Raw genomic sequence first — 12,570 nt, 5'->3', positions numbered from 1 at the left:
TAATGATGGCTGTTGTCAATTGTTGCTGCTATTACTTCTGAGTATTAAAGGATGAGTGGTCAATTTGCAAAATAGTCTTGATGTAAACTTAGGAACTACTGTGTAGTGTTACTTGTCTGCATAGTTTTAAGTACCAGAATCAAGGAAAATTTATTGGTAGAAAGCTTAACTAGCCAAAATATATGATACCGACTTTTAGGAGGACTGAGATAGTTGTGATGCCACACATGAAAAGTTTGTGTGCATTACAGTAAATGCTGTGTTAAATCTTTTTTTTCTTTCTTTTTTGTCTAGAATTTTGTATTTATTTCGAATGTATGATTTTTCAACATTGACTATTTATTTTACTGGAACTGTTTACCTGTCATATGTTCTATCAAAAGTAACCTAGGAAGTGCAAATTTTGTGCAGAAGAATAAGGTTCTTATGGTTGAGGTTCATTTATTTTTAATTCCATTGACCCCTTTGGTCTCTGACAGTGAATTTTTCATACTCACTAAGCTAAGTTGACATCTCAGTCAGTCATTTAATATTTCATATAGATAACATTAAAACCTCAGGAAACAGATTACCATACTGACACATGCAGATGGAAAAATGAAATCATTCTGTCATTATCCATGAATGGTTTAAGGAAATATTGAAAATCAGAATAGATATAAGACGTAACCAACCCTGATTCTAATTCTCAGTAGTATGATACTTATGTGCTGTACATATTTTTGCGTGGTAACTACATTTAGCTCAGTGTTACTCACCTGAAATGCTGCTGCTGTGAACAGGAGTGTACCGATTAGCATTCATTTTTTCCTTAAAAATTCTGAGACATGCACCTTACAGAATTTACCTGTCATTGATATGTATTGAAAGTAGATGTTGCAAAAGTACATTATACTATACTAACAGTTTTGATTGATATGCTCTATGAAAACTTTGTCCATTTTGTGTTTTTCACGTGATTGGCTGGGTTGGTGAAGCAGTTGCCTTTCAATCGTTCAGTGTCTCCTTCCTGATACTAGTCTGATATATTGGGAAGTAATTGCATGTTTAAGTATTCAGAATTGTGCATTCTGAATGGTGGAAGAATGTCAGAGATACTTAAAATCACGACACCAGAACACTGTGACGTGCTGCATTCTTTACAGGAAACATTTCAGTGATTTAATTTGGATGTTGTGTATTGGATATAAAAAATTACAAGGGTTGTCCAATAAGTAAGTTTCTCTATGTTCTTTCTCAAAAAAATAAACTATGTGAAGGCTGGCGAGTTCAACTTTGTGTGTTGACAGTGCTCACACTGTCGTACAGTGCATACTGCAGTATCTTATCAGTTAGAATGGAGTTACTGCAACATAGTGTGTACACTTGTGAGCTGCATTCTGTCATCCCCTCGCCCCGCCACCTCAAAACAACTGTCCAATTCCATGTCCATTGGAAGTTAACCTCTCTCTGTGGGGAAGGCTGTATGAGCATACAATTTGATGTTGGAGTGTAATGTTTGTGGAAGGGCACAAAGATGCGCGTGACGAACAGCACACAGGAAGAACCATTGCAGCAACATGTGATGTCATTATTGCAATTAACATTATTGTGGAAGACAGTTGTTGCATTACCATTAACAACATTCTAGTGCAGCTATGTATGAGGGCTGCAATTGAACACTTGCCCTCGCAAAGATCAGACAGACCATCTTCACTACCGCAAAGTCTGTGCAAGATGGGTGACACGTTTGCTGAGTGCTGCCCACAAGTGGCAGTGGTTGGATTCAGCCATAATGTTTCTGGAAATGTCAGTGTGTGGGAGGTAGGATTATCAAATGGCTTCTCTCTGCAGATGAGACAAAAACATAAGGGAATTATGTGGAAGAAACATGGTGAAAGTGCCCCAAAAGAGGCAGTGATCACACATTCGACAGGGAAAGTTATGTGGCAATCATGCCTTGGGACTTTAGGGGCTATACTTGTTCACCACACCTGCCTTGCAGCGCCATTATGGGGACAGGCTTCATCCCCACCCATGAGATTGGGATGCTGACATTTCGTCAGGGCCATAACGACCATGATGTTGAGGGCCCTCGCCTCAAATAATCAAATAAACAGCTTGTTATGAGTGCAGGACCCAAGCTTGTACAATACTGGTCAGGAAAAACTTGTTGCATTACGAAAAGTGATTGGAAAAACAGGGTGACTAAGCTGAAAAGTAAAAGCAGCATTGTATGTCATAAATAAAATTATTTCAGCATGATAAATTGTGTGAACTTACTCTTTTCTAAAATAGGGTTTCTTACTTATTTGACACTCTTTGTGCGTTGGAAAGGCCAATCAATGAATTGATGGAGTGGCTTGACATAAATAAATGTGCAGACTGTAGTTTGTACGACCAGCCTTTGAATGAATGCTACACTTTTCACCTCGTGCCATGACTTGTGCTTGGACATGACAGTTTTTATAAATAAATAATGTTTGGAGCTATGGTGAGTGAATGATATTTTAATTACTAATTTACTCCTCCATTCTATTAAAATCTGGAAAATCAAACCAAACATGATTCCACTTTGGGTTACACTTACAGTAGGTCAGATGGTACCTCCCATATGAGAGCAATCTACATGTTTACAAGCTTTAGAGCTTTCTTGGTGTGAAACGTATTGGGAATTTTTCGACTGAATTAAATTTTGGTTGAAAATCATGATTGTTGATTATGATTAATAAAAATAGTGTTATTTGAGTTTATACAGAAATTATTGTTAAAAGGTAAATCTGTAAGAAAAAAGGAATAAAGGTTGAAAAGCAAGAAACTGCATTTCTCTTCTACTAATGTCTATTTTGAACAACTGACTATTGTCCACAAGAGACACTAGTGTCTAGGAAATCATACATTAGAAACACAGATACTGTCAACACAAATAATCTTTGGTTACGATATTGGAGTCTGTGTGTGTTGAAGTATCTTTGGTTATTATGTTTGGTTTCCTATCCACCAGAGTGTTTTGTGGGCACCCAGTAAGTCAAAAACTGGTTTGAAATAAGAAAATTTTAGTAGAATAAAAATTCAGTTTTTATTTTTCAACCTTAAATATGAAATTTATCAATCAAGGAGTGACAGAATAATCCGCAAATAAAGTGTTAATTTTTGCAGTGTGTTTCCTGAGTTTAACTGCTCTTAATTTGGGCGAGAAATAAGTTGATAAAAATGGAACAATTACAAGTAATTTGGGAAAAGTACTGTATGATATTTATATGATGTACATCTATATGAATAGGTTGCAAACTGCTGTGCAGTATGTGGCGGAGGCTACTCTGAACCACTAAAAGTCATTTCCTTTCCTGTTCCACTCAAAAACAGAGCAAGGAAAAACGGCTGTCTGCCTGCCTCCATATGAGCTGTAAATTCTCTTACCATATCTTTGAGGTGCGTAGTCAAAATGTGTATTGGTGGCAGCAGAAGCCTTTCTGCACCCGGCTTCAAATGCTGGTTTCCTAAAGTTTCTTAATAGTATTCCTTGAAAGAATGTCACCTTCTGTCTAGGGATTCCCATTTGAGTTCACAAAGCATCTCTGTAATACAAGGGCTATCCACAAAGTACATTACGTTTTGAAATTAAAAATAAATAAAGTATTGGAAATTTTTTTTATTATATACAGATGAAAGCCACACTTAAATACTATTTTTCTACATAGTTGGCATTTAAAATAACGCACTTATCGTAACGATGGACGAGCTTGGTAATTCCTTCGTCGTAAAATTCGGTCGCCTGTGCCTTCAACCACGTGGTTACCTCTTCTTGAATCTGTGCGTCGTCATCAAAACGCTGCATAGCCAACCACTTCTCCAGTGTTGGGAATAAGTGGAAGTCACTCGGTGCCAGATCGGGACTGTACGGCGGATGAGGAAACAACTCCCACTTAAAAGATTCGAGAACTTCACGAGTGGCATTTGCCGTGTGGGCCTGGGCGTTGTCGTGAATCAGCAAGATCTTTGAGACCAACTTTCCCCTGCACTTGTTTTGTATTGCTCTTCTGAGGTTGTGCAGCGTTTGGCAATACCTTTAAGAGTTTATTGTAGTGCCTCTTTCTAGGAAATCCACAAAAATCACACCTTTTCTGTTCCAAAAGACAGTCTCCATCACCTTCCTTGCCGACATTGCATGCATTTCTTGGGTTTTTGGGGGGAATTTGTATGCCCCCACTGCATTGACTGCAATTTTGTCTCGCAGTTCACATGCTTAACCCATGTTTCGTCACCAGTAATGATGCGATCCAGTAATGAGTCGCCATCTTTCTCGTAAGCGTCCAAAAACGTTAACGTTGCAGCCATTCGCTGATTTTTGTGAATCTCTGTCAAGATTTTTGGTATCCATCTTGCATAAAACTTGTGGTAACCAAGCTTTTCGGTAATGATTTCGTGCAACAAACTTGGCGAAATATTTGGAAAACTCATAGAGTGTTCCGTTATTGTGAAATTACGGTTTTCATGGACCGCGGCATTGACTTTTTCGACAACTTCGGCAGTCACTATGCTGGGTCTTCCACTTCGCTCTTCGTTGTGAACGTTAGTTCGGCCATTTTTAAATTTTATGACCCATTGACGCACTCCACCTTCAGTGATTATGTTGTCCCCATACGCTTCACAAAGCTGCCGATAGATTTCTATCGGTGTACAATTTTTTGCAGTCAGAAACCTTATTACAGCAGGCACTTCACACTTGGCGGCATTTTCAATTTACGCTGACATTTCAAACTGTCACAGTAACTCAACGGAGTACAGCATGAACGTCTCACTAGCACGGCAGGATGCTGACTGAGCGGCAGAATGCCATGACACCAAGATGGCCGCGCTAGCCCCGCCCCTAACAGACACAAACGAAAACGTAATGTACTTTGTGGATAGCCCTCGTAGTTGCTTGTTGTTTGAACGTACAGGTAACAAATCGAGGAACCCGTCTTTGAATTGCTTCCTTTAATCTGACCTGATGCTATTCAGAGACACTCGAGCACTACTCAAGAATGGGTTGCTCTAGTGTTCTATATGCAGTTTCCTTTACAGATTAACCACACTTTCCCAAAATTCTTCCATGTAACCAAAGTCTACCATTTGCCTTCCATACTACAATCCTTGCATGCTCATTCTGTTTCATATCGCTTCCCAATGTTATGCCTAAATATTTACTTGACATGACCGTGTCAAAGAACACAATACTAATACTGTATTCCAATATTACGGGTTTGTTTTTCCTGCTTGTCTGCATTAACAAATATTTTCTACATTTAGAACCAGCTGCTATTCATCACACTAACTGGAAATTTTGTCCAAGTCATCTTGTATCCTCCCATAGTCACTCAGTCTTGTTGAGTAGAAAATTCATTTAGTTTTAACAGAAGGTAGGAAATTTTGTCGACTGACTTACCAAATTATGTTCACATTCCTGTGTGCTGTGTTAGAGATACATTGGTTTCATCACTTTGTGGTTTGCTTTAGTTAGAGTTGCAGGGAAATCTAAATGAGAACTGCGTAACCATTGAGTTTAAAGAATCTGGAACGTATTGGGTAAAGCTTATTTTGAGTGGTGTTTATAACTGCAAATAATAATATTTTTTTTTATACGGAAATTATATTGCCTGATGTTAAAGTTTTTCTCAATGTTTTAGAGAGATAATTTACTTGTGAGATTCATGTTTTCTTCCGCAAAAATCTTCCTTTGTTGTCCCTCGACTATGAGGAGATACTCAACTAGAGAAAGGTGGTTATTAAGTACTCTCCTGAATGCGTGCGGACACGGACACACACACACACACACACACACACACACACACACACACACACAAGGTACATTTGATAAGGTAAATTTGGTTTATGAAAAATGGTTTATAAAGTCAAGAATTGTTTACATTGCTTCAGTTAAATTTGTGTAGTATGGAATTTTTTGTCATGTCTGTGAGTAATTTGCAGCATGATGAAAGATACATCTGTTTTTCACTAAATAAAGAACTAGAACTGGTTATTGTAGGACATGTGAAATGTGTAGAGGGGATATCTGTAGATAGGAATGTTGCCTTCTTAACTTCACAAGTTTTATTTTCTATGTGTACTGTGTGACTTTGATATGTATAAAATGATTTATTTATGAACGTACTCTTATACTGTGTAGGGCAGTTTGAGTATACATTTGTGTAACTGTATTCCAGTATACATTCATAGAAACGTGAAACTCTGTTTCAGGCTTTTCAGTATGTAGGTAAGAACATCAGTAAACATAATTTCATCCCGTAGTTCATTGATACATACTGTGCCGCGTCCAAATAAAGTTGCACTGTGTATGATGCATAGTATATAGCAGTAGTCACCAGAGTTTTATGTGACATGATCTTGATATTAGATGTAGATAAATGTCTCCTTATTTATGTTTTGCATATGTTAAAAAATGCCAGCTGTCATGTAGAATTTGCTATTTATGTGACAAGAATTTGCATGAAAAGTATTTCTTTTTCTTTCTTTTTCACTTAATAGGTTGAATGAGATTTTATAAATAATAATGTGAGGACTTGTGGATGTGCAAGTGATTTCATGGCTATACTATGGTACAAGATGAACTATAAATGTCGGACAATTTGGATTTGCTATTAGTGTTGATTTTGTTTGCGCTTTTATGTGATTGGCATAAAATATTGTGATAGGCTTCTTTTATAGTTTTATCTTTGTTTCTCCTTTCTTTATTCCATTTTTTGCATACGAGTGATGAAAACCTTAACTTACTCTTGTTCATTCATTCTATTTAGCTACTCGTTATTGTGCTTTAGTGGTTAGTGTTCCCCCCCCCCCCCTCCCCCCACTTCACCCCTCACCCCTCCCTCCTTCTCCTACTCCATCCCCAATCAGGAAGCAGTGATCATAAATGTAAATTGGTAGTTGGTTCCAAGCAGAAATATAGAGCACAATTTTATGCCATCACATATATTGGCCACTGCTTATATATCTTAGAGTGAAATTTGATGGAGATAATGACAGAACAGCTACAACAAATATGTGTAGTGCTTCTGCATGACCAGAATATTTCCATTATTTCTGCACAACATATCTTTAAACTGTAATATACTCAATATTTTTGTAGATATGGAAAAGTAAAATATGTGGTATATGGTGAAATGTATTTCAATACTTCTAATTTGTGTATTTTGCTGTTTTATTTGTGAAAAATGATTATTTTCATGCCCAGATTTCTTCCTGGTCATTGTAAGTTTGCATGCTTGCACTGTGTAGTAATCTAAAATAAGCAGCATTTCACAAATGTTAGAAGTGTTAGCATTATAAGAAGATTCTTGTATTATTTCATTGTCAGTAATGTAATTATTTCACCATGTGTTATCAAAGGAAAGGAGGAGTTACATTTGGTAACATAATTTGATTCTGAAAGATGTTATTTCATAGTTAACACACAAAAGTAACATTCCAGGCACTGCTGTGTGCAAGACATTAGTCTGGTCTTAGTAATTAAGTATGTCCAATGCTAAGAAATCTGCTTTGCTTGTCAGGCACTGTCCTGCAATCTCCCAAGTCACAATGTACTAGATTTCTTTAAAAACTAATAAAAATACTGTTCTTTAGTCATTGTGTCGTATGATTTTGTTAAGACTGTGATACTTATCTAGTCACCATATGTTGAGCTTGGAAAATTCACTCTCATTTGCTCACTCATGTCTGGCTGTATCAGTTGAACAGCTGGAAAACAGTACTTCCTTAGGCTTTGACGTTTTTCTACATCAACTGTAGCTATCATCTGCATAGTCCATTTTCTGCAAAATGTTGTTTGTAGGATACCTTTACTTCACAGATGTAGGAAAGTATATAAAAATCTTAAAACTGTTTTCCTGGGTTCTTGAGGTACGTGGTAAAGGGCAAAAATTGGAAAAATTCCTAATAAATTCATAAAATACTTACTTTTGTTCTGACACCATGCAAAAGAAAGTTGTGGAACAATTTTCCCCATCTCTGGCACTGATTACAAACTTTGTTCTCATTCAAACATACAGAGATTACATATAATTTTTTGTTTGTTTTCAAAATGTTGCATTGCATATTTTCTTTCAATGTCTTTAGGTTGCAGCTCTGCCTAAAGAGGAAGTAGAGCTGGATCCACCTACAGCAAAAGGAACAAAAGGGAAGAAAGCTCGTGGCAGCTCTTCAGGAGCTGTTCTAAGAGGTCGCCCGTCTTCAAGCAGTAGCAACAGTGGTGGACCAACAGTTAGCTCTAGTGTATCAGCAGTTTCCTCCTCACCCAAAGCTCCTGCACAATCAACAGTACAGACATCACCTGTTGCCAGTTCCACAGGATCTGTCCACCTTCCCCTTGGCACACAACCTCCTCTCCCTGTACCAGGAAGCACGGCTACTACTACTGTGCCAGCTAGCAGTAATCTGCCACATGGGACCCACAATTCATTGCCCAAGCAGGTAATTTTATTATTTGTAGTCTTTATTTGTATGAGTGTCTGAAATTATTATAACTTGTGGTTGTGCCATATGTAATGCTGATGTCTAGTTGATCTGAGATCAGCACTATTCGGGGAAAAAATGGAATTGAGTTTCAATATAAATACATTTTTCTAGTGCACTTTTCCTTATGTTGCTGTAACAGTATCTGTTGAAGTGAAAATTATGTTGCATGCAAAGTTAACAAATCCCCAAGGTTTCAAACAACTGCTATAATTTGGAGCTGTGATGTGCAGGATAGTTGGTGTTCAAAGGTGTTTTCTTTATACGTATAATCAGTTTATGTTGTTATTAAATAACGCTTTGATGCTCTTGTATGTATTGGCATTTTTTGACATACCTAGAGGGTTATCTGATGGGAAGTATTGCATACATTTTCAAATAATTACAAGCAGCCTGTTAAAATTTTGTACACTGAATCATAGATAGGCCATGGTTTTACCAAGGCACTGTGTGCCTGCTTCAGCGATTTTTGTGGAACAGTGGCAGCACAGATATCTTGCAACATCACTATATTCTGATTATTACAGCTTAGCAGTAACATCATTGTCTGCGGATCACCCACCACAAGCATTTTACAATGATAGTTTGAAAATTTCTGAGAAAGAAAAGGAGAGAAATGACTTAACTCAGTGAAACTTGTATTATTTTTCAGTATAGTCTCCCTGTACACTAATGCACTTGGTCTAGCAATGTTCCAGTTCCTTGATCCCATTTGAAAATTAGATCCCTCCATGCGTACAAAATATGTCAACTTCAGCTGCCAGTTATTCATTTGAAGAGAATCTGCATCTGCTGAGGAAAATTTTGATTTTGGGCAAGAGGTGGAAGTCTGAAGAAGCCAAATCAGGTGAATAAGGTGGTTTGGCAGTAGTTCATATGTTAGTTCATGCATTTTTGCCATGCCAATGATACTTGTATTTGAGTGCATATTGTCTTAATGAAAGATGACTTTCTCCCGTGCCAAACCTGACCTTTTTCACATATCTTTTTCTGTAGATGGCCAGCGGGTTAGCGTAGCATTGTCCCATAGTTATTTGACCAACTGGAAGATAATATATCAACAGAATCCCGTTAGCACCTCGGTAAATCAACGCCATGACATTTCAAGCTGACTGTATTGTCTTTGCTTTCATTGGTGGTGGTGAATGAACATGTTTCCACCGTTTTGACTTGTTTTGCCTCTGGGATATAGTAGTGGATCCAAGTTTCACCTGTTGTCACAAACCAGTGCAAAAAATCTTGTTGGTTGCTCTGAAAACTGGCCAAATATTGTTCAGACATTTCCATTGAGGTGCATGCCTGATTCTGCATTAAGAGTTGCAGCCCCCATCTAGCAGGTAATTTTCTCATATCTAACTCCATTTTTAAAATGTGATATGCCCATTCAGATGGCATCACATAGCTTCAGCAGTTTCTCACACATTCAGCCTGGATCATAATCATTTTATGCGCTTTCGCAGTAATTTGTTGGGTAGCGGTACATCTTAGCTGAACACTACAAAGGCTAACTCAGCTAGCCCAACCAAATTTAAACTCATTGATCCACTTGGCAACATTTGAATATGAAGAAGCAGAGTCCCCCAGTGTGTTCTGAAAATTGAATGAATTTACTTTGCTTTTGTACCTTTCTTTACAAAGTACTTAATCATTGCTTGAATCTGATTTTTCCCATCTTTAACAATCACTGCATGGAAACAACAGCAGAAAGACATCTATCCACACGACAGCTCTCTACCAGAGCACTGATGCGTCATGTGTTTACTCGTAAAGGACGACCTATTATTATGCAGGAACTAAGTCGCACAAATGCTGACATCAATGGTGATTTTGCAAACTTAACCAAACTGCCCTCATAGGCAGTTTTCAGTCACACTGTCTCTTATGTACCACTATTAGTGATTCTGTTGTGTACGTGCTCCACTGAAGAATTGCTGTGAAAGCATGTGCAAGTTTTCTGGCTGGGAGTGCTGTTGTCTGTCTTCAGCAAGATAAAATTTGCTTCCACACTTAAACTGTTTTCCCATTGAATGTATATTTTTTTCAATTTAGTGATGTAACACTGGATTCACACTCGTACAAAACAAATTTAAAAACTTATTTTGGTGTAGGCTGTCATCAGTTTATTTAAACTGATCCACATGATTGCCCAGCATATTCTTCAACAAAGCCATTGCTGATTCTTTCCAAACTTGTGTGTATGACCCCCCCCCCCCCCCCCCCCCCCCAACCCCCTCGCCCTTCAGTGTCAATTGAAAACTAAATCCTAACATAAAACCAATTTTGGTCTCCGTAGGTTTATGTGGCTCTGTTTCTTATCTTGGGGAGTGAACTTATTAACCCTTTGACTGCTGGAGGCGCACCATCTGCTTGGCACACTGAGGTGCTGTGACGTGCGGCGTAATCTGGCTACCCACGCTAAGTGCCTGTTCCTCAATCCGCAGCCAGAACTGGAGCGGCCCACACAGCTTCACCTGCCCTGTGCTGAATATTTCTGGAGTGACGACGATTCCAGGCGAAACACTGTGCCCTCTCATGACTGATACAGAATAAATGTTCTCACTACAAAGTTTCTCTGCAGATGAGTTACTGCAGAATCAAACTAAATCTTTAGAATTATTTTCCGCCACTAAGAATTATATATTGCTTGTAGTTTTTTGCATGATTTTTGTAGTTCATGCCGAAAGAGATTTGTCAGCTTTACTTCGATAGTTTACTGTACCGTCTTGCAAACCCGTTTATAACATCTGAATTTCTCTATGGGTTCCTCACTGTACTAACTCAAGAATGAATAATATGAACCATACATTACAGATAACTGTACATTGTTTTTGTAGTTCAAAATGTTGTATTACTTAGTTTATAGGAGAAAGTGACATACAGGTTATCATTCATATCGCACTACAATATCGGAATTTACTGTGAGCAGCAGTAAGAACAATTATACTCATTTTGTGACTTGTTAGGAAATTTCACACAGCCTACTATTTGTTTCTGAGAATACAATAAACTGAGTGCTTAGTCATCCGCTGTCAGATTCTTTACCTGTAATAGATACACTGTGTAAAGTGTTCCATCCAGGTACAGATGCAGCTATCCTTTGCTGATGGTAATAAGTGCTATTATAATTTGGAACCCCGGAAATGACTGACTGTTTTGCCACAGATATTATTTTTTGCTGTGCTGTACTTGTAACTGTCGCACATAAGTACTCAACAAATTTTCAAACATTTGAAAGCTGTGAAATCTCTGTCTTTTTCTTAACGCATTAAATTCGCTTATAGAGAAGATTCAATGTCATGAACTGTAAATTTAGGAGTTCCCTTTACGCTTCGTGAATGTATTTTCCATCCTTTTTTATCTGTGTTCTGGACTGGCACTGGCAAAGTTAAAAATATAATTTTATTTTGTTTTCTCTTTTTTATAATTTTTTTAGTTTTCAAAGCTTTTTGTGATAACATTGCTGCATTCGTTCTGTGCTGCGATTAGTAATTCCTTTTCGTGTGGTAATTTTCAAAACAGGGTAGGACACACAATGGTACCTTGCAAGTGTTACATTCAAACCTGCTTTCTCGACAAGTTTCTGCTTCCAGCAAACAATGAATGTTAGTGTTCTTTTCCTTGGAATGCTTACTTGTTATAATGTTTGGAAAATGCCTTCCCACAAACCTTAGAGGATTATCATCAGAACACCTTCCCCTGCTAGCTTTTCTGCACTCTGATGCATATGTGTCAGTGACAGATGAAACTCTGCTGTCGAAATTTTACGACCTGTTAGTGATCTGCATAGGACAGGAGCATTTAAAACATGCAGATAAAGAACGTGGAGAAAGAACTTCTTATACCACTTGATTGTTTTATGTATACATCTGACAGGGCTAAGCATTGTATTAGTGCACATAAATTGAATATCTCCTCATTTCAGTTTCTTCTGAAGTTGTGGCATGTTGCGTGTTTTCGTACGGACAGTACTACATGCGTTCTTCCTGTTACTGTGAAGCCAGGAAAATAAGTCCGGGCTTTAGTACCAATTATCAGGGTAGAGGGTATGTCCACATTCTAAATATGGCCTTATCATTCTGA

General features: G+C 37.8%; 1 protein-coding gene across 8 annotated transcripts in view; it reads left to right on the top strand.

Annotated features, from left to right (window-relative positions):
- LOC124554686 (homeotic protein female sterile-like) overlaps positions 1-12,570 on the top strand; it is a 262,983-nt gene that overhangs the window by 110,533 nt on the left and 139,880 nt on the right. For all 8 annotated transcript variants that reach the window (XM_047128308.1, XM_047128311.1, XM_047128312.1 and 5 more), the window contains one exon: positions 8,095-8,448. In XM_047128308.1, coding sequence (XP_046984264.1) covers positions 8,095-8,448 — 354 coding nt within the window. The remainder of the gene's footprint in view (positions 1-8,094; positions 8,449-12,570) is intronic.

The sequence above is a fragment of the Schistocerca americana genome, chromosome X (assembly GCF_021461395.2).
Source record: "Schistocerca americana isolate TAMUIC-IGC-003095 chromosome X, iqSchAmer2.1, whole genome shotgun sequence".
Classification (NCBI taxonomy): Eukaryota; Metazoa; Arthropoda; class Insecta; order Orthoptera; family Acrididae; genus Schistocerca; species Schistocerca americana.
The sequence above is the reverse complement of the archived record's forward strand: the minus strand, read 5'-3'. Positions and strand labels throughout refer to the sequence as shown.